The sequence below is a fragment of the Sinocyclocheilus anshuiensis genome, unplaced genomic scaffold (assembly GCF_001515605.1).
Source record: "Sinocyclocheilus anshuiensis isolate Anshui unplaced genomic scaffold, SAMN03320099.WGS_v1.1 scaffold4, whole genome shotgun sequence".
In the NCBI taxonomy this organism is placed as follows: Eukaryota; Metazoa; Chordata; class Actinopteri; order Cypriniformes; family Cyprinidae; genus Sinocyclocheilus; species Sinocyclocheilus anshuiensis.
Window position 1 is genome coordinate 258,652 of NW_015554075.1, and position 23,084 is coordinate 281,735.

At 40.2% G+C, this 23,084-nt stretch overlaps 1 protein-coding gene across 4 annotated transcripts in view; it reads left to right on the forward strand.

The window, feature by feature from the left end:
• Positions 1–300: 300 nt before the first annotated feature.
• LOC107668967 (ephrin type-A receptor 4-like) overlaps positions 301–23,084 on the forward strand; it is a 40,840-nt gene continuing 18,056 nt past the window's right edge. For all 4 annotated transcript variants that reach the window (XM_016461046.1, XM_016461048.1, XM_016461047.1 and 1 more), the window contains exons 1-4: positions 301–537; positions 1,523–1,590; positions 3,508–4,171; positions 22,627–22,782. In XM_016461046.1, the coding sequence (XP_016316532.1) occupies positions 438–537; positions 1,523–1,590; positions 3,508–4,171; positions 22,627–22,782 (988 nt within the window). In that variant the 5' untranslated portion in view covers positions 301–437. The remainder of the gene's footprint in view (positions 538–1,522; positions 1,591–3,507; positions 4,172–22,626; positions 22,783–23,084) is intronic.

The window sequence follows — 23,084 nt, forward strand, 5'->3', positions numbered from 1 at the left end:
TTCAAATATATTATTCTTATATATACATATTTATTTATGTAAAAGTAGCACTTTAACAACAGCCGATCTCTCTTTCTCCTTCTTTCTCGCGCGTTCTTTCACACGCGCACTCTGCATTATCTCTCACACACACACACACACACACACACACACACGTGAGCGTGGGTTTTTACGATACGCAAAAGACTGAAAGAAGAAATACTTTTTTTATACTTATACAATTCTTCATTTACCATATACCTGAAAAATGGACTGCCTATTTACCCGAATAGACAGACTGTTGACTTTTGGTGTCTCGCTGTGACAGGCGCGTCAGGCAGTAAAGATCCGCCCCTCGGCGGTGTTCAGCTGCGCTCTGTGCATCACTCTCAAACGCTAATTCCACCGGGACAGACGCAACTTCGGTCCGTGCGCGGAGCGGAGGAGACGCACACGAAATGACACCAATGGCTGCGCTTGTGTTCACAACGACGTTTGCGCTAATAATCTGGACACCGACTTTCGCATTAACCGCACGGGTCTACCCTCCTAATGAAGGTAAGGGTTTACCAAACCAAGGGAAAATCTCTCCAAGAGTTATTTTTTGTTGTTGTTTGGGTTACGACATGGGACGGTATAGCGTGGCACAGTGTATGACTGCCATCTGTTTTTGTCTTGTTTTTTTTTGATTTTGAGACTTTATCCCGTCAGCGAAAAGGAATTATATAATTTTCTCCGAAAGTCCCTTTGGGGATCTCCAAGTGTCTGTGGTTCCCAAATCCGCAGATCTAATGGAAGACTGAGGCGTTTTTTTTGTCCAACGAAGTTTAAACTCGGACTCTATTGGGAGTAAACACTCTGGTTCAACCGATTTCTAATTTTATTGAAACCTATTTTTTCCCGCACATATATTTATTTATTCATTCACATTTCATTAAATGTGCATGGGTGACCAGAAAGAAAAATATAAGTAGTTCGCGACTTATTATTTCCTTGGAGTGTTTTCCCAAGCGAAATTTACGAAATTCAAATACGCGCACGAGACATATACAGTAGCCTGTAATATAGACTTACAGTCTCAATGTATATATATATATATATTAGTCAAATGTGCATTTATAGCGTCTGCCGTCTGCTCATTTTAAATTCTGAAACCCTTAAAACATGTAAACACAAGCCTTTTATGTATTCTTTGCATGTTCATTGCGCTGATTATTTTCCTCTCTCAAAGGACCTAATTTTGATTGGACAATAGTCATCTTAGAATACTGATTAAAACAATACATAATTGTGCTCATATCAAAAATTATAAAATGAATATTTTCGCCAAATATTCATTTGTGTTATTTAACCAAATCCAATAAATAGATTTATGAGCATAAATCGGTGTAAATTGAGGAAATGGAGAGTGTAATAACTTTGTGCGGTTGGGAACAAAAGCGTATCAACAAAAACAAGTTGTGACTTAAGAGGTAGTTTGATCTAGTCATAAGGAGGTTGATGATCCATCTTAAGAGACTCACGGCATTTTGTCTTCCTGCAGTGACGCTGCTGGACTCGAGAACTGTGCAAGGAGAATTGAAATGGGTTGCGAGTCCGACGGAAGGAGGGGTGAGTCTACAAAGAAGAGACAATGTTGCTTTTACTTTTATATTTGTGTGGATAAATCTCTATCGGCAACTCTTGAAGGTGTTTATTGTCTTGGAAATCATATTTGCACATGAAAAAGCAGACTAGAGAAATAAAATAACCTTTTTTTTTTGTTTTTTTGTTAGCACAGCAGATTTGCTGTTCCACACTGCATATAAGAAGGTACAGGATCTAACTAAGGCCTCATGTTGTGCCAAATCCCCACCAAAAAATGATGGAAAATGGCTTAAGAGGCATCACACTGTATGCAATCAGTATTTTCTGCATTAGTGCATAGATGAAGCACAGACAACTAATTAAACCTATACAAACATCTATAATTATAAATCCTGACAGATGAAATGGCTTTGTTCTTATAATTTGATGTTTCATAGACTGAGAAACGACTTGAGTTTAAGTGCTTGTGCTCAGGGTAATTCATTTAGAAATGTTATGCTTCGTAATTATAATGTTCCTTTCTGTACATCATTTATGGGTTGGCATCTTAAAATTCAAGAATTTTCTAGTGCTTGGTGTACTGTACTTTGCATATACGACAATGAAGCTTGTCACAGATAGGCTGTGTACAGTATTAAGGCTATGTGCTGATGTTTAAGAATTTAAGTGTTAAGATATATATATATATATATATATATATATATAATTTTTTGTTAAAGATATAAAGATATTTTTCTTTTCCTTTGGAAAGGACTGCTATTTACCTCATGTTAATTACACACACATTATGCAATTTATATAAAAAAGGTTTTGCTTATTAACTTTTTGGCCACACTTGACACTATTAGTCATACTTGATTATAATTATTATGCAGTTATAGCAATTAAATGTGTAATTAGCTTAAGCACCTTGTATTTAGTCAGTATTATTTTTAGTGTTATTGTGATTGATTATATTATGTAGTAGGTGTAAAATGGATGTTCTATCCAACAATTTTTTAATATTTGTCAAAAATAGCATACAAATAGCATTTGTAAAAATAGCGTATATCACGTTAACAAAAATGTTATTTTTTTAATATTAGTTATTTTTTCAAATGTTTCTTTTGAAATATCTAAATTGATCTGCTTGAGCATGCGTGAAGTTATTTATCAGTGATTTGATTGATTACGCCACAATTAGGCTTCCTTGTTGTCTCCGTTCCACTTTGGTTGGTTTCGGGGTTAATGGTGAACTTGGCATTTGAGGAAATGTGGTCCCCCCACCCTCTGCTGCGTTATCTCATCGACCCCTTTGATTGACAGGGTCCCGACAAAGCCCCCTCCCTCACACAAACGGGCCGAATGTACAGCTTTATCGGTGTGACAGCTGGGATTTCTACACTTACGACTTACAAAGAGTAAAAAAGTGAGAAGAAAAGAAAGCGTCATAGATCGTGACAGGCCTTTTCAAAACTCTCCTTCATTGCGAACGTCTCATTTGAAACTCTCACCAGCAGGAAGCATCAAACTCTAGACCCCATAGTTTTACAATGGCTTAATATGGGATTAATGGTGACCAGAAAGTTAGGGCGTTCTTGTAAATGTTCCTGGGCATTGCATTTGTTTGGTTTATGTGCTAGGGTGTTTGTAATGGTGTATTATTAGTGAAAACCATATTTTGACCTTAGTTTCAAGGTTTTTAAACTAACATCTTTCCTTGTCTCTTTAATTTTTGGAGCAACACATGCACATACATGCACAGAATCTGGCAGATGTGTGATTAAATTCTCATTATCATATCGTAATCAATGAAATCATTGCATCATTGCAGCTGTTTGTCTGTGGAACATCTCCAGCACCGGGACTGGAATTGTGTGCACCTGCTGTGACAAAAGTCTCCCCAGTAGAATTTCTATAGGCCTACTTACCTCTCTGTCTTTCTCGCCGTCTCTCTCACAGTGGGAAGAAGTGAGCATCATGGATGAGAAGAATACGCCAATCAGGACGTACCAGGTATGCAACGTAATGGAACCCAACCAGAACAACTGGCTCCGAACAGACTGGATCCCCCGTGGCGGAGCTCAGCGTGTCTACATCGAGATCAAATTCACTCTGCGTGACTGCAACAGCTTGCCAGGAGTCATGGGTACCTGCAAGGAGACCTTTAACCTCTACTACTACGAGTCCAACAATGACAAAGAGCGGTACATTCGAGAGAACCAGTTCACCAAAATCGACACCATCGCGGCTGACGAGAGCTTCACGCAGGTGGACATAGGAGACCGCATCATGAAGCTGAACACGGAAGTGCGGGATGTGGGAATTTTGACACGGAAGGGCTTCTACCTGGCGTTCCAGGATGTGGGAGCCTGTATCGCTCTGGTATCTGTACGGATCTTCTATAAGAAATGCCCCCTCACCGTACGCAACCTGGCCCAGTTTCCAGACACCACCACCGGGGCGGACACCTCATCGCTAGTGGAGGTACGTGGATCCTGTGTGGACAATTCGGAGGAACGCGAGGTCCCTAAAATGTACTGCGGAGCAGATGGAGAATGGCTGGTGCCTATTGGAAACTGTTTGTGTAACCCTGGCTATGAGGAACACGGAGGAACATGCCAAGGTAAGAGCTCAGATAACTCCCTCGCTCCATTTTTTCCAACAGAGTGTTTCACCAGTCGAGATTTACGCACCTCCCACATGGAAGTAAAAAAATACCCTCATCGCCCATCAGTGATACATTCTATAATTTAAGATGAGATCATTATAAGAGAAGCTGACCCGGATGAAATTTTTCCCCCTCAGGGATGTGAGAGTTTACTCAGATGTAGACAGCTGGGTACTTGGAGGATCACTGTGGATTAAGCCAGTGTTGCTATTCGGTTATGATTATGAATCGCCCTGTTTGATATCAAAACACCTCCCAGTGGATTTGTGCATGAGAAACGTTTGCGCTAATTATTTTGTTGGAGCAACAGCCGTATGGTTTATGAGCAGAATCCGATTAATTGGATCATGGGCCAAGGCTCTCGTACCCTTTTCGCTCTCGTTCTCCTTTGCTATCTCTCAAGAGCATGTGTGATGCTTTTCAGTTCACATTAAAAGGGAATAGACGGGATTGGCAAAACACTAAAAAAGCAGGAGTAATAAAAGAAGAAAAAGAGAGGATCAGATGGATTGCTTCTGTCACCAGAGGGCCGTTTCTCTTTCTCCATGCCGGCTTTGATTCCCAGTGTCCGTAGTCAGGCCATACGACATGGAAAAAGCGGTGATATACTGTTTGGGGTAATGCTGAGGTCAGTGCTGGCAAAAAGGAAGAGCCAGAGGAACATGTAGACAGTTTGTTCACGCCCTTTCTTTCTTTTCTGTCTGGTCCAGAAGAGGGTCATCGCTTGAGCAGGGTGATAAATGGCCGACTGGCCAGTCTAACGGCCTTTATTTATGAGCGCTATCTCAGCGGGCTAATTGCATGACAAATACGGGCTGTAATTTAGGGCTCCTGCGGGCTCAAGGGGGACAGTCGGCATTCACCGCGGACGATCTCTCTCAGTGGGTGTGCTTGTGTGGGTGGTTGAAGGGGGTACACTGGGAAAGGCCATTCTCAGAGATCTGGCCGTTTTTCTTGGCCACTCTTTTATTAGCTGAGCTCGCTGGCCGCGGCTGGGTTCCCCACTCGCTCCTTAGCTTTCCTTCTCTCTCTCTCTGCTCTCTTTTACCGTTCAGATATGTTGAAATGAAGGAAAGAGGCTGTAAATTACTGAGAGCAGAACGGCGTTTCCACACAGACATTTGGTGGAACGTTTTACTTAAATCACTTCAGGGCTTGCAATGATGATTTCATTACTCCGAGATATTTGGAAGAGGGCGTTTTGTAATATTTCTGTTGTTTGGCATCAGCAAAAGTTTTCAGGTTTCATTTCCCATCACACATCAATTAAAAAAAAAAAAACTCAAGTCCCAAAAGCTGGTATGTAGAGGATAATTTGTTTAATTTCTGGGTACTTGTCTGCACAGGACTGAAATATAAGGATAGCCTGCTGGCCAAGAGTTTCAGGTTAGTTGAACAAAACAATCACTCATTACATCTTTCAGGCCAATACCTTGTATATACAATTTAGAATTTAATGAAAAAATATATAGAAAATACTAAAAATGCATTGCCAAAAATACTGACCAGCAGAATTTTTTTTTTTAAATTTCACCAATGTGAAAAAGGACCAATAAAAACAAATTGCAATTCATAAAGTATTTCATAGCCAAATTCCAGATTTCAGTAAACATCCTAGGTTCCTTTTTTATATATCCTTAGACCATCTTCTTTATATATGTCTTATTGAAGCTTGAGCCTGTCATCAATGGCTGATTAAGCCATCACATGCTGTCTTCAGCAAGGCAACAGGCAGTTGTTTCCTCATTGAAGCGGGTTCAAAGGGTGGCTTTCTCTCCCAGCATGCAGATGCGAGTCACTGTCAGTTTAATAAGTCTGTGTGTGCAGCCCAGGTCAGGGAAGGGATGCAGAGGTTCACCTTCAATGTGAGGGTGTAGGAGAGGGCGAGAACTTTCTCAATAGGGCGTCCCGAGGACCTTATGAAAAAAGCCCATTGAAGATAAGGGATACAAGCCCTCATACCCCAGAAGGCCTCAATGGGAGCCTCTCCCCAATTGTTGGGATGTCGTGATCGGGGATCGGGGCGAGAGGGGAGGAACACTAGACAGGGTCAGGGGTGACCCCTGGCTTTATCCTCCTCTCCTCCCCGAGAGACGGGGGTCATGGCCGAGATTTATTAAGACGTCAAAATTTTGACAGCTGCAGCCTAGACGGACAGGTCCAAGAACAGAAGAGCGAGAGAAGGCCACAAAACAGCCGCCATTCGGTTGGTGAATGGAGTGGAGACTTGGCCAGAGGATTTGGTGTCTTTTATTCTTTATAAGAGTTTGTTGTTTTCTCACTGCTCATCTGCTGTGTTGAGTAGGAGGTGAGGACAGAGAGGAAATCTCCGCTTGTTAGTGGGCGTCCGGCGAGCTGGAGACGTGTAAAAGCCCGCTGAGGTGCTAGGCTGCAATGGAGAATGACAGCCCACTTTCAGTGATTCACTACACTGTAGACGTAGTTTAGTGAAACAGCACGACAACATGGAGAAAAATCCAACCAACTCGAGTGAGTTTTTAGCTTTTTTGACTAATACACCCTAACAAAAAAATACTATGGTATTACTGCAAAAATATATCCTCATGATAGTATCTTGTAAACATAGTAGTACCCTGGTACTACTTGTCAAAATGTCCAAAAAACATGATAGCACCATGGTAATTTTTGGTACTTTTGTAATATTTACATGGTATTTTACACATGTACCATAGTATCATGGAAGTAACATAGTAAATTTATTTTTGCACCATGGTATATGTCAAAGCCACCGCACCACAGTAGTACCAGCACAGTAGGAAATGGTAAATGTCCAAAAACATGGTAATACCATGTGTAATAAATTATGGCACTACCATGATACTTTCTGGCATGTGATACTATGGTGTTTTTGATGTACCATGCAATACAAGTGCGATAATCTATATCAAATTACCATCTGATACATCATTCAACCACAGTGCTGCCACATTATTTTTTAATGGGTGCTAATGTAAAACAGCTCACGCATATTTAAGTAATTAGAAAGGATAAAGGGTTTGAAAACTAGAGCATGATGAGAAGGTGTGATAATATGAAACGCTGCTCTTTGAATCCGAACAGACAGTGGCTTGTGTAACTGGAAGGAAAACGATGCTTGACAAGACATTATTTATGTATGTAAGATGAGATAGACTCTCAAGAGAACGGCGTTTGTATCGACTTTACCGAGCAAAAGTACATTTTAGCTTTAATCACACATTAAGCAAATTGGTGTACTTGAGGAGAGGTATTGATCTGGTTCTCATGTGTTATTGTTGAGGTACAGCTTTTTTTCCCGGTGTAAACTTTGCACCTTAGCATCTGTATGTGGTTGTTTGTGTGCCTAATTGGAAAAAGTTTGCATGTGTATCTCATTGCTGTCATAATCATGAGCAGGTGTATGAGACTCATCATCCTCAGCTGTGAGTCGTTTTTGCTCTTTTCTTTGTTTAACAATAGTCGCCGCCTGCCAAAATGCTCCTACCTATGAATATTCATCACTTCCTTTTTGCTTTTGATGGCAAGCACATATGTTGATTCCTGTCACGATCCTCCTCATTTCTCCCATATGAGCCCCTCCATCGTCCCCTGAATGGACTGTCAGCTGTCCCGGGAAAGAGAGATAGAGAGAGAGATGGAGAGAGGTGCCCTTTGATATCAAACAAATACATTATTTGCATATTTTGTCCATGAAATGCAAAGCCAGCAAACTTGTCTCTCAAAGACAATGGGTGGCTCGTCCTTTCAGCGAGAGGGAGCGAAGGTTGGGTCCATCCTCCGCTCTGTGATCATAGCAGCATGCTGTATACATTTGAAATAATTTGGATAATATGATTCGCGTGATTAAATCCAAATCTTTTGAATCGGCCGAGTCGGACGTTCGCATTTCACATGCAGAGTTCAGATGCTCCGGTCTATCTGCGTCACTCTCTTGCTGTCTGTATGTGTGCAATTGCTTGCTCATGTGTGTGTTGTTCTCCTTGACCTCTTCCTGTCTATCATCATCCGGTGCTCCCATACGGAAGCTCCCTTGACAGCACGCAGCCCTTCAGTTGTCATGTTGTGATGGATGCACCGGGGGCGGAAAACGGCCTGAAGGACAGAACTGGTGGGAAGGGTGAGAGATGGAGGTGACTGTCCCACTCCTAACAGACTGTTAGCATTCATGCTAATACAGTTTAGGTCATGAGGTGACCAATGCCCTTTTTAGCGTTCATTCAAATGTTATTTGATATCACAGCATTCAAAGTACCACGGTATTACCTTCTGATGTAATAGCTGTACCTTTGTAATATCATAGTAATTTCTGTATTCTTATATTTTAAGCTTAATTTGAGTATTTGAACAAAACAGATAAATTCACAGCATTTCTCAGCAGAGACTGTTGAAACTGTTGTGACTGTTTTACTAATGCAGAGTAGCCAAACTGTTTGCACCCATGCTAATGCTATTTTAGGACTGAGATGAGGTGACAAATGTACAGATTATGAGGGAAAATGTGGTATTACCATGGTTCGCTTTGAAGTACCTTGTAAATTAGGGTGACCAGATGCTGTTTCTAGGAACCTGTCCTCAGAAATGTCCGCTTCTTACTTTGAGTTTAAGTGGTGTTTGAATACACTAATCATTCAGAACAATAGTAGACATCAAAATACCATAGTTTTCTGATACCATCATTGTACATTTTTATAAGGTAACATTTCTGGATATTTTCACTTAATCTTGATATTGTATTATCATTGATAAATTCACAGGTTGCTGAAACTACACACTAATGTGAACTAGCCAAACTGTTTGTGCCTATGCTGTTGTCTGTGTTTTCCAGGAATTTGGCTGTCCCCAATTTGTTCAAATAGTAACTGTTCAATACCATGGTATATATCAAAGTACCATAGCATGATACCATCTTTTTTCTAAGGCAAAATGTCTGAAATACCCAGATTAAGTAGAAACTATCCAGTGTCCTTGATGAATTCACAACATTTCCCAAGAAAGTCTGTTGAAACTGCACACTAAGCATTGTTTTTTGCTAATGTGAACTAGCCCCCGTTCCCTTTTGAGAAATTCTGATAGCGCTAGTCTCATCTCTCTGGTGTTTAATTATATTTTAATTACGCCGTCTGGCACACATTCATTACCGGCGGTCTGGATCCGTTAGATCAGAAGAGCAGAGCTGAGCACAGATCTCCTGTAGCATCACCGGTACAGCGGTGTGGACAGTGCTGTCTCAGCGTTCACATGCCAGGGTAAATATCTTTTCGAGTGGATGAGCCTTATTGACTCACTGCTCGAGGGTCTGTCCTCCTATTCTCCCTGATTAACCCAGCATCCATTTAGACGCTGCTCTCCACACATGCTTCATGCCAAAGGGTTTATGTTCATTTGACAAGATGTCCATCAACATGAGCGCCCAACCCAGCTACTTTATGCGATCCTCCCCGTCAGTTAGTGCCTGGCTCCTTTCTTTTCCCACTCCATACATGAAGCCTTTAAGTTGGCTTCCACCCAGAAAAGGGTCATAGGTCGACCTGAGCCTGTGTCGGAGGCAGGAAGGCCCAAGCCATCATTTTCTTCTGAAAGAGTCATTGAAGCTGCTGACCTGTTTTATGCAAGAGGGGCACAGTTAAATTTACAGTCAGCGCTGCTGCTGCGCTTCTTTGTCTTCGGGTTTGATTAGGACGCTGCCAAAATTTTCTCTGTATAAATGCACCAGATGGAGCCCATGAATGCAGTTGTTCTTTTTTACTAATGAAGTGTTTATGAAGGCCTAATATGAATGGTTTGATTCATGATGATTGATGTCACAGATTAATCTTCTTGCAAGCAACTCGAACTAAATGACAAACCTTTTCTCTGCACAAGAACTGAAGTGACTCAGTGTTTTCTCACTTAGGTAAATATGCAAACGTGAATGAAAGAGATGTTATTCATAGATTTGCACAAAAGCACTTTTTGAACTCTCCATTGCACAAACATGCATACTCGGCAGCATACTCCAGGATTCCTGATTGAAGTGCTCTTCGCAAAACTCTCTCTCGGCACTTCTAGATAGGACATCAGTTAACAGATGTCAATTAGCTGAGAGCGTGTCTACGAGAACGGGAGCTGGAGAAAGGACAGACTTAGTAATGGGATTATTTCGGGGGTCGGCAGACCTGTTTCCACAATGCAAGGCAACACTAGTGATTAGCCCGGAGGGGTCAGAGCGGCGACTTCACAATGCACATTAATACTGGTAATTATTTGGAGGGTTTGAAGCATGGCTGAATCTAATGCTCGCCATTAGACTTGAGGGTTTATTCCATTCCTGGGGTTTTCGTTAGAGTGGACTGGTCTCTCTCAGACCAGCTGCTGTGGAAAAAGCCACTTGGTTTGTTACTGAACGCAATTAGTTTTGACTTTATGTCTTTGTTAGTGCTGAGAGAAAGACATGGGAAAGCAGGAGGGAAAGATGAAGAGCATTTGCTGAAGCACTTCTGTAGACGTAAATCTAACCAAGGAATTTCGAAACATAGGAATGGAAGCCTTATATAGAAGCACTGAAATGTAGCTACATGTTGTTGCTTAGAAGTTTTTCTCGCTAAAATGTAACTGTGAAATCACAGTAATTCAGTGTCCTTGAGGAGAAAAAGCTTAGCTACATTTTTAGCTTGACAGTAGCTCAACGGTTTTCAAAACATTGCAGCTTTTTCAGCAGCAAATTTTCATTAACTTTTGATGATTGATGTCACAGATTAATCTTCTTGCAAGCAACTCGAACTAAATGACAAACCTTTTCTCTGCACAAGAACTGAAGTGACTCAGTGTTTTCTCACTTAGGTAAATATGCAAACGTGAATGAAAGAGATGTTATTCATAGATTTGCACAAAAGCACTTTTTGAACTCTCCATTGCACAAACATGCATACTCGGCAGCATACTCCAGGATTCCTGATTGAAGTGCTCTTCGCAAAACTCTCTCTCGGCACTTCTAGATAGGACATCAGTTAACAGATGTCAATTAGCTGAGAGCGTGTCTACGAGAACGGGAGCTGGAGAAAGGACAGACTTAGTAATGGGATTATTTCGGGGGTCGGCAGACCTGTTTCCACAATGCAAGGCAACACTAGTGATTAGCCCGGAGGGGTCAGAGCGGCGACTTCACAATGCACATTAATACTGGTAATTATTTGGAGGGTTTGAAGCATGGCTGAATCTAATGCTCGCCATTAGACTTGAGGGTTTATTCCATTCCTGGGGTTTTCGTTAGAGTGGATTGGTCTCTCTCAGACCAGCTGCTGTGGAAAAAGCCACTTGGTTTGTTACTGAACGCAATTAGTTTTGACTTTATGTCTTTGTTAGTGCTGAGAGAAAGACATGGGAAAGCAGGAGGGAAAGATGAAGAGCATTTGCTGAAGCACTTCTGTAGACGTAAATCTAACCAAGGAATTTCGAAACATAGGAATGGAAGCCTTATATAGAAGCACTGAAATGTAGCTACATGTTGTTGCTTAGAAGTTTTTCTCGCTAAAATGTAACTGTGAAATCACAGTAATTCAGTGTCCTTGAGGAGAAAAAGCTTAGCTACATTTTTAGCTTGACAGTAGCTCAACGGTTTTCAAAACATTGCAGCTTTTTCAGCAGCAAATTTTCATTAACTTTTTCAACAAGTAGCAGTTTAGCTTGACAAAATGCTGTACTGCTGTCACGTTGAATTGCAAACTGAAGCAATTCTCAAACACACTAACAAAAAGGTTAATTAATTAATTTGAAAAGTCACTGCATGCCAATTTCCTTCTGTTTTGTAGCAAAATAATGCTAATGTACAAAGTAATTTTTTAGTTCAATTAATTTTTTTATGTTATATTTATAGGTGTTTTCAGCCTTTATTGGGAAAGGACATAGAGAGCTGACAGGAATGCAGGGGGTGGAGAGAGGGGGCGGGATCGGCAAAGGACCTCGAGACAGGAATCGAACTCGGGTCACCATGAGCGCAGTTGCGCTGTATGTCACTAACCACAAGGCTATTGGCGCCGACATTTTTTTTGTTCAATTAATTTTTATAATTTAGCTAATCCTAAATGGGATTATCTTTACATAAATTAATAATTTATTTTATTATTATTATTATTATTTCACATAGGTTTTATAATCAAACTATAATTGTAAAGTCTTTTACTTAAAAATACAATGTAATTTTAGATATTTAAGGATATTTCTTTCTGTAATAGCTTCAGTGTAGTTAGCTACTTTTTGTTAATAGCTTTTTGTGTAGCAAACTTCTTTTCTCTCTCTCTCTCTTTAAGGGTAGCTTGACTGTAATTTAACCTCTTTTAAATCATGAGTAACTTGCACCTTGGCAAGATAAAGTTTCAGATGGCTTCCCCAACATAGCACAGTAATAATGCCAATGTTCTGTCATGTTCAGAGCGGGTGATACGAGATGAAAACTGTGTATTTTTCCAAGTGTTCACTACAAAGAAGACTGTAATCTGAGAAGTTCTTTTTTTCATGCAGATAAAGTGACCTTCCATTTATACATCATACAACATAAAACACCCACTACAGGAGAAGATTTCTTCACAAGTTAATAAAACACAATGTTTAAACTGATCAGCTAGGAAGGAACCAAACTCATGCATTTTATAATTAGCACGCACACACTCCTCTTGGCGTGTGAACGACCTTTAACAGGATTTCAATGTTGTGGGCCTCCTTTAACACATGTGGCTTACTTAAGTAAGCTGAGTATGTTACTCTCAACAGACTCCCAGTGCATTTATGTGTGTGTACACAGACTTTTCTCAATCTAACCACACATGCATTTCTCTCATTTATATTTGAACTCCTCAACCTTCAAAAACGAACACACGTGACTGAAAACAAAGAAGTAACTTGAAAAAGAGACTGTTGCGAAGTGTAATTCACTCATCGTTGCTTTGGTGTTGACACATTTACCCTTTAATATCCTCTCCTGGACATTAATCCAAGAACCCAAAAACGTTTTCTGTGCGCTCACCACCTCGTCCACACACACCTCTGCTCCGAGGCACGAGCTTGTGGCTGCACACTCACAGTAACCACAAACCATAACCCTTTGCATGTGCATTCAGTATGTCTGAGGAATTCTTGCGCTGTGTCGAATTTTGGCTCACTTGAGAGGGGAAAAAAATTTAGTCTTAATGTTGCTTATTTTCACTGTAAGTTGTTACTGCTTTCTTTGGCTCTGATTTGATGCATGTAATCAAACCGTTAGATTTTATCCATTCCGTTTGAGATTTAAAGAGTCTGCCTGTTTCTCCACTGCAATGTTCTCCATGTCATGAGCTGTTCTTGGTAGTTTTTTTAAGGGACAGATTGCTCGCTAAGCGAGAGCGGCCATTCAATGGGCAGCGCAGTGCATTCTCCCTGTCTTTGTGTGGCAGCCTCCCTTTGAAGGCCCTTGGCTAAGAGGAGGTGGGGGACTGAAGCCGACAGCGAGAACATTAGCATGTCAAAAGCTCCTAGAATCAATAAGGGCCTTTTTCTATCTCTCTTTTTCCCTCTCATTCTCTATCTCTGTCTCCTGCTATATTTCTACCCAGAGGCCACGGCCCTTTCTGGCAGCAACCAGCACCATACAGACCTTCACTTCATTTGTCCATGTTCACTAAATTTAGCGTAGGTGCTGTCTGGAAAACTGATGCTAGAACTTACTAAATTTAGATTTTTAGTAGAGAAAAAAAAACAGGAAGTGATCGGGAAGAGACAGTGGAATAGCAAAACTCAAACTTGCATTTTCCACATGAGCACCACAGTTAAACCGTAGTTTCTATTTTAAAACATACATTTCTTAAGGGGTTTATCTTGGAGAATAAATTTTTTTTGTCTTCACCATGAGCTGTTAAAGCATGTCCCGCCGCTACTGGCTGAGACCCAGTTGAGAGTAGCCCTTTGCAGTCTCTGCGTTCTGGCCGCTGAACAAATCAATTGGACAGGACACGACCCGTTCTCGGCAGCATCAGCTCTTTAAGAGAGCACCATTAGCCAGGGTTCACGCCGAATGCACCGCCCCGACCCCTTCTGCAGAATTTAATATAGCAGTCCAGAGAGAGCCCATTGCCAAGCCTGCTTGAAGCGAGTGCTATTTGCTAATGATTGTAAGAGTAATCCTGCCTCTGAGATGTGTTGAAAGAGACAGACAGGGCTGAAGGGGGTGGTTTATGGAGTGCCAGAAAAGCAATTGCAGGCCAGAGCATTTGCAGTAAGGGGAAAATTGTTGGCTTTGCAACGAGGGGACAATGATTCTGCGCTCTCTGAAGCAAGGCAATTATGACCACGAGTGAGTAGTGGAAAAAGACACAAACAGAGAAAAAAGTGAAAGTGAAGAAAAAAGAGTGAGAGTGAGAGTGAAAGAAACCTGAATAAAGTCAAGGAGAATGTAATAAGTGAAGAGAAAATAATTTTTGGACCTGGGATGTAAAATGATACTACCATGGTTTTTGAGGTTTTACCTTAGTAGTACCATACTTTTGGAAGTATCTTGATATGCTATGCTCTTAAAGAAAAGTACTATGCTACTCCCATAGTGCCAAATACCACAGATTATCATGTAAATTCCATATCAGTACCATAGTCTATTTTAATGTACCATAGTATTACCATTCGATGGCATCACTGTAAAATAGTCCTTTTTTAGGGTTGAAGTACAATGCAAACAGTTGTTATTGTTAATTATAAAAAGATTTGTAGTTGTAGCTTATTGAATTAAAACTGAAATAAAGTAAAATATTAATATTAGATGAAAAACTTAAACGCAAACACCTTAAACAAAAATAGAATAGAATTGTTGCATTGCAACTAAATTAATATAGTAATTTTTATTCAATTTAGTAATACAAATTAAAAAATGCATAAAATTACTGAAGCTAATTAAAAAAATTCTAATACATATTATACATAATACTAAAATAATACTGTATGCAAATATCATGGCACATAAGTTCCAGTACTATGGTATTTACAATGTACACCAAATTTACAAAATACCATGAAATGTTAAAAACAACAATTAAATAAAATTAGTTCATACCACTAGTACATTATATTCATAGTCTTTTGAGGATGTTTGATACAGTAGCTTTGTCTGAATAAAAAAATTAAGCTTGTCTGAAGCTTAATTGCTTAAATTGTGGTCTGTACCTCATTTTGCTACATAACGTTTGTAGATATCTAACCCTATATGTATTAGCGACAGAAGGATGAGTAATGACTGAATTTGCATCTGTCAGATGAATCTTGCCTTCGCATACACACACATTGCAAGGCAGCTCCTCCTTGTTTGCTATGCAGGAATTGTTAGGAATGTGAGACGTTTGGCCCCCTGCCTCTCTCAGCTGCCCGTTCCCCTCAAAGGACAGTAGACAAGACAATGAGCTGCATTTCAGAGAGACTTCACCTCCACATCCCTGCTGCTGCACTGTCCCTACCCCCACCTAGGACTGAGCGGAGAAAAAAAGTGTTTTCTTGTCACCTGCCTGAGCCAACCCTTCATAAAGAACTTCCTGAAATGCCGTGAGTGTGTGTGTAGGTGGAGTTCCTGTCTATAAGATACAAACCACTGGCTGGGATCTTGATGTGATTCAGAAAGACCTACCCTAGAGTTGTTATCTGAAGTTGCTTTGCCCCCTTCTGTCTTTCCTTCAAAGCTTTACGCAGCTCTCTATATAAAACACAGCGACACACACACACTTCTGTACAGCAGATGGCCACGTAATAATTTACCTCAGAGCGGAGCTCTCGCACATAAAGGTTAACACACATCCTTTGTGTACGTTCGCCTCTAGCTGTACCTCCATACCTTACTTCGGTAAGACCTTGGGACTGTCTTTAGAAAAGTTTGAGGAAACATTTGACAGGTTTGTGGGGATCAGAGAGCGAGAGAGGGCAAGGGAAGGGTATGTCGAAGCAGAGACAGACAGAAGAGCGATAAATAAAACCTAGGCGAATATATAGAGATTAAAGCCAGTAAGCTTTGACGCAGCTTGGCCCCTCGCTGACAAACGAGCTTCTCAGGGGTTAGAGCCACATCAATCACGTCATCATCTCACACACTCACGCTGCGGCGATGAGGAATGTTTGCATGCAGTGAGTGGATCAAGGTATATCAGTCACTGCAGATGTAATTAATAAGCAGAAGAAGGCGGGAACCGATCAGTGAGGGAATTGGTGTGTTCGTGCTGGAGGGCAGAGATGATAATCGTCTTTCTTTTTCTCGTTCTGTTTTTTGCTGTACTTCTTTCTCAGCTCATTCAGGCACAGCATCAGATAAGAGTGAAAGCAGTGTTTGAAAAGACTTGGGGAATTTTGTGGAAGAAATGTGTATACACCATATAAGAACGACATTTGTTTAAATGAGAATATGTAAATAAAAATACATTCTGTAGAATATAATATAGATAATATTTAAGAATTAACAGTCTATATTCTGTTAAGAGTAAAATAGTAAGCCTGTGAAGTGACAAGAGGAAGCAAATAACTGCATAAAAGGCTATAAACTACATAAATGTCATTAAAAAAAGTCCCTGATATTCTGACATGAACCTGGTAACTAGTGAGATAATGTGAATGTGTGTGAGTATGCGTGTGACAAACGAGCTTCTCAGGGGTTAGAGCCACATCAATCACGTCATCATCTCACACACTCACGCTGCGGCGATGAGGAATGTTTGCATGCAGTGAGTGGATCAAGGTATATCAGTCACTGCAGATGTAATTAATAAGCAGAAGAAGGCGGGAACCGATCAGTGAGGGAATTGGTGTGTTCGTGCTGGAGGGCAGAGATGATAATCGTCTTTCTTTTTCTCGTTCTGTTTTTTGCTGTACTTCTTTCTCAGCTCATTCAGGCACAGCATCAGATAAGAGTGAAAGCAGTGTTTGAAAAGACTTGGGGAATTTTGTGGAAGAAATGTGTATACACCATATAAGAACGACATTTGTTTAAATGAGAATATGTAAATAAAAATACATTCTGTAGAATATAATATAGATAATATTTAAGAATTAACAGTCTATATTCTGTTAAGAGTAAAATAGTAAGCCTGTGAAGTGACAAGAGGAAGCAAATAACTGCATAAAAGGCTATAAACTACATAAATGTCATTAAAAAAAGTCCCTGATATTCTGACATGAACCTGGTAACTAGTGAGATAATGTGAATGTGTGTGAGTATGCGTGTGAGTATGTGTGTGTGTGTGTGTGTGTGTGAGAGAGAGGTGGATTAGCCACTGTTGATCCTCCTGAGCAGTGGCTTCAGAGATAAGCCAAGATCATAAAAGTGTCATAAATATGTTAGCCATTAGCTCACGCAAACCCACAGGTCTTGACTTCACTTTCATTGCCTTCAGCAAGTGAGTCTGTGTGTGTACTGTATGTGGGTGGATGTGTGTGTGTGTGTGTGTGTGTGTGTGTGAAAGAGACTTTATTTTTTCTTCTTCTTCTGAGAAGCAGCCAAATTGTCCAATATGCTCAAATTCTAATCAATTTCACATTTTCTAATTTGTGAAATTGTTTATGAGCAGCACTAGCTGGGTTTTAACATATTTTTAATGCATAAAAAATGCTGAATATAAACCAAAAATGTAATTTACCAAAATGTGTAAAAAATATTAGTTGTTTAAGACCTACACTTAAACCGCTATGAAAGCACATTTCCTGAATAAATTCCTAGTTGCCCATTTTTTCCATTTCTATTTCCCTCCAATTTCCAAGTGAATTTTGTTCTCTTCAAGACAAGTTTGGAACTTTATTCACAAATTGTTTTTAAATTTTTTTGCATAAATTAAATTAATAACAGCAAGGATGTGATGGAGAAAAAATGGACAGAAACCGAGAGCGCTATAGACGGAAAGAGTCTCACTTCACTTGTGTGTGTGAGGAGAGAAATATAACCTGGCAGAGTTAAGTCAGTGTTAAATTTCCGAGAGGACACACACTCTGAAGACCACCCAGTGCTGAAGCTTCATTCCCTCTCATTTTCCTGTCCCCCTCTCTCATTCTTTTCTTTCCACTTCTCCTCACATTTCTATTTATTTTCCCTGCAGTTTTACCTCTTTGTCCGCTATTTATTTATTTGCAGTCGTCTGAATAGAAACCACCGATGTTGACGCAAGTATCATCAGACCTCTGTACGTGTCTAACCGAACGTCCTCAGATTACATGCATCTAATTGAAGTCCTTTTGTCCCGCCTGGAACATCTTTCAATGCTCATAAACTGCCACACATACCTTGTAGAATTCCATAATTCATTCGCTTCCCAACACAATGCCCCGATCTGCTTTTGTCCTCAACTCCACCCTGTGTTTTGTCTTTCTGTGCAGGACAACAGGTGACTGTTTTAAGGTCTAAAGCCCACAGAAAGCATTCAGAGCTCAGTCTGAGATGGTGTCATCATTGAGATGGACATTGTCCTCACGGTGGACGGTAGAACGAGAGCACTGACCCTGAATATTGGGGCATGGACTGGTAATTATGACCCTATTATGTCACAGGCAGTAAGCTAATTTCTTCAATCGTCCACCGGAGTGGACAATGAGACCGTGATTGTCCTGCTATTGTCCAGCCCAGTGGTCATAGGCTTCGTGGAGAAAGAGTGGAAAGGTCAGATCTGTGGGGGGGATGAGAGCTGTGTGTGGAATTGAAACCAGGAGCTGTTAGGGGTCTCATAAGGGACCTAGGATGGAGGACTTAGGAAGGGAGGGGACAGCTGGTCGTCTTCCGTAAGGGTCTGGGACTGAGAAAACACTCAGACTCTTAAGCAGGTGGAGGGTGTTAGATATCCTAAGTGCTTGAGAAAAGTGCTACAACTCAGCGAGTGCATTCGCTTATAAACAAGACCGAAACTCCTGCACTCGAGGTCTCTTGATCTCTCAAACACACCTCCGGTTTCCTACAGTGGTTTTAAGCTTCCCAAGAATCCTCTTCAATTAACTCTGTCCTCCAGCCGGTGTTAAGATGAACCAAAGCTGATCAGATGAAACCTCCAGCTCTAATTCCCATCATTCCCCTCCAACGCATGGCAACAATGCACACCGTCCAGTGGAGGTCACGACCCAGGGCTGCATCTCTTCTCCCTGAGCTCTTTCTGTCTTTCCATCCCTCACCCCCTAATGTTGTTTTATGGATCTTGTTTAGAAGATGACAAAACTGTGTTAATCTCCTCTCAGAAGATGTACGTTAACTCTCTCCTCTGATCAAGTGCGCTATTGCGGCTGATTGCGAGTGATTGGCCCCTGGGCAGACTGTGATGGAGGGAGAGATGAAACGGAGAAATGGAGGAAAGTGGAAGGTGGTGATTCCCAAGGGCGAGCGCTAATGCGGCCCCAGGGTTCCTAACACTTATATGAGATTAAAAGAATTGGCCAGCAAAGAGAGAAAATAAGAGAGAATGAGGCAGAGAGTGATGAGGGACACTTGTTTAAAGTACTGTGTCTCTTGACCAATGTTGTGGAAAGTTACTTTTAAAATTAATCCATTACGGTATTGAGTTCCGTCATTAAAAAGGAACTAATTGTGTTACTTAGTTACTTTTTATGGAGAGTAATGCAATACATTACTGTTGTGTTACTTTTTGTCACCTGAGCTGGGCTTGCTTGTTAATTTTTAAAAACAAAATATCCAAAAGTTATATTTTTGGCAACTGTAAAGGCCCTTTCACACCAAAAGTGAAATTAGCCTGAAGGAACTGTCTATGCCTCTGCATCTCACTCCTAGTTTCTTTCAACACGGGGACAGGAGAGGTGTCAGTGAATAAATGGGACAAAAATAACTTGCATTACTTATTTGAAAAAGTAAGTAATATCTTACTTACTAGTTACTTGAAAAAAGTAATCTAATTATGTAACTTGTGTTACTTGTAATGTGTTACACGTTTCAAGTAACACTGGTCCTGACCGGCATCTTGCCTGTCCTTAAAGGGTTAGTTCACCCAAAAATGAAAATTAGCCAGTTATTTACTCACCCTCAAGCCATAGGTGTATATGACTTTCTTCTTTCAGATGAATCGAATCGGAGTTATATTAAAAATTGTCCTGGCACTTCTAAGCTCTATCATTGCAGTGGGCGGGTGTTTCTGTTCAACAGTCCAAAACACGTTAAATAAAGCGTGTGCATCCGTAATAAAACATGCCTCACACGGCTCTGGGGGGTGAATAAAGGCCTCCTATAACAAATCCATGTTTTTGTAAGAAAAATATCCATATGTCCAACGTAATAAACACTTTTCTATCACTTCCGCTATCTGTCATACGCAGAAACAGCCGTTCCGGCGGATGACGTAGGATGTCGGTGTTGCGTGATTAGTGACGAACGTGGCGAGAGAACAAAACAAAATGCCGGTCATGAATTAGAAGTACAAACCGAGGATTTGTAAAGAAAAATGTTGGAGGATTTCGATATAAGCCAAGAGGAGACTGGTTAACAAACTCGTGAGACTAGCCTATCTCAGAGGCACGCTCACGACGCATATGTCCTACGTCATCCGCCGGAACGGCTTCCACATACGACAGTCAGCAGAAGTGAGAGAAAAGTGTTTACTACGTTTGAAATATGGATATTTTTCTTACAAAAACGCATGGATTTATTTTGTTTTAATTATTTTTATTATTTAATTATTTTGTTTTAATTATTTAATTATTGTTATTTTAATAATACTTTATTTAACGTGTTTTGGACTGTTAAAGAGAAACACCCACCCACTGCAATAATAACACTTAGAACAGCCAGGACAAGTTTTAATATAACTCCGACTGGATTCGTCTGAAAGAAGAAAGTCATATACACCTAGAATGCCTCGAGGGTGAGTAAAACACAGGCTAATTTTCATTTTTGGGTGAACTAACCCTTTAATATTTGTGAAATGCAGGGAACTTTTCTGTCCTCATTTGAAGTGAAAAACGCTGTGTGAAGCAAAAATATCACAAACAATTAGAATGTATTATGCATCTATATTTTGGATTGGACTATATCTTTCACTGTGGCTCTATGACTGGTTAGGAGAAGTATAAAAGGGCAGTTACACTAGATTTTACATAGGAGAAAACAATTGTATTTTATTTTATAGCATTTATTTATTTATTTAGTATTGCTACTTTTTCTACCATCTCTAGTGCTTAATGCTAATCAAAAATAATAATAATAATAATACTGTTAAATGGCATAGCTTAGCAGATATCAAAATCAATATCATATTTATCTTTCAAATTGTTACAAATTCACTGTACAGTATTTCAAATGATTGACAAATTAGTATTAAAATTAAGTTTTTCTACAACACTGCAACTCAACGAGTGTCACCCACGTTCATATTATTATGGATGCAAAACCACTAAAATGAGAGTTTCCCCCATGCTTGATTTTCATCCAAGAGGCCAGTCTGTGACATTTGAATTTTCTGTTGGTTTAAGATCCTTTTGCTTTGCGAACTTGCAGGTCAGAGTTCACCTAACCCAAACTTTTGTAGGCAGTGAAAGACAAATATTCTTCACATTTGTTTGCATTCATATGAATGTAAGTGAATGGCACACAAAGCCCAGTGTGACCGCCCTTTAAGGGCCGTCCTCTCGACACATGAAAGCTTGTTTGTCCTATTTGTCATATAAAAGCCTTGTGTTTCTTTCCCATAAAGCTTTGCTATGAGCATGTATGATTATCACTAAGAGCATTATTATGATTTGTGATATTCCGCATGGAGCGTTTATATTGATAGGACCTTTTAGGGAAACACATCTGTAAACTATCTACAGATCAATAAACTCTTAGATAAATGTCATAAGTAGCGGCTTTATTCATGTTCAAATGCTATCTGTACTTGTGCGGGTATCGATGGCTTTGTAGAGAAAAAGTCAATAAAAGACCTCAAAGCATTCCTTTGTCTCTGTCACCGTAAATAGGAAATTATGCTGTGTGTTTGTATATGTGTGGCATATTAGAAGGAGCAACAGAAAAAAAGAAGGAAGTAGAAAGACAAACAAACAAAGGAAGAAAATAATAAAGCTGGTGGGAGGACAAAAATGGGCGCAAAATAAAAGAAAGCGGACAAACTTGAAAAGAGAATGAAAGAGAAAACAGAGCTAGAGAACAAATGCTGAGAAAGGGCTTGGCTTGGGTGTTGGGATTAATGACAGTGCATTCCTCTAGTATCACTTCCTCTCTTCCTTAGCGTGTCATAAATCCGTGCTCTGCTGTCTGTCATTCAGAAATTCCACACCACTCCCTTACAGAGTGTTTCACAGGCCTGACATAAACATTCACACACTGAGTGTCGTTATGATAGCTGGAGGTGAAAGACTACGAGTTTCAAGATCTCAAAATGACGAGCTATTGTAGCAGTATATGTTAAATAGTTCATGATCATTAACGTCTCAATTTTCTCTCACTTTCTTTCTCTTCACAGCCTGTAAGATTGGTTACTACAGAGCACTGGCCACAGACGACAGCTGCTCTAAGTGTCCCCTGCACAGTTACTCCATTAGGGAGGGATCCACTTCCTGTGCCTGTGACAAAGGCTTCTTCAGGTCTGAGACAGACCCTGCTTCTATGCCATGCACACGTAAGTGTATTTAACCTTCACTCACTTTATCTGGATTCACACTGACTCCATGGATGAATATACACTTTGTGTACCTCTGGTTTTTGGGGCATGTGCACAACTTTGAGACCATTTGTAGTCCAAATTACACTACCATTCAGACATTTGGGGTTGATACGATTTTTTAAATATTTTTGAAAGAAGTCTCTTATGCTCATCAAGGCTGCATTTTTTTTAGTTTTCTATTTTAATATATTTTAAAATGTAATTACTCCAGTCTTCAGTATCACATGACCTTCAGAGATCAGTGTAATATGCTGATT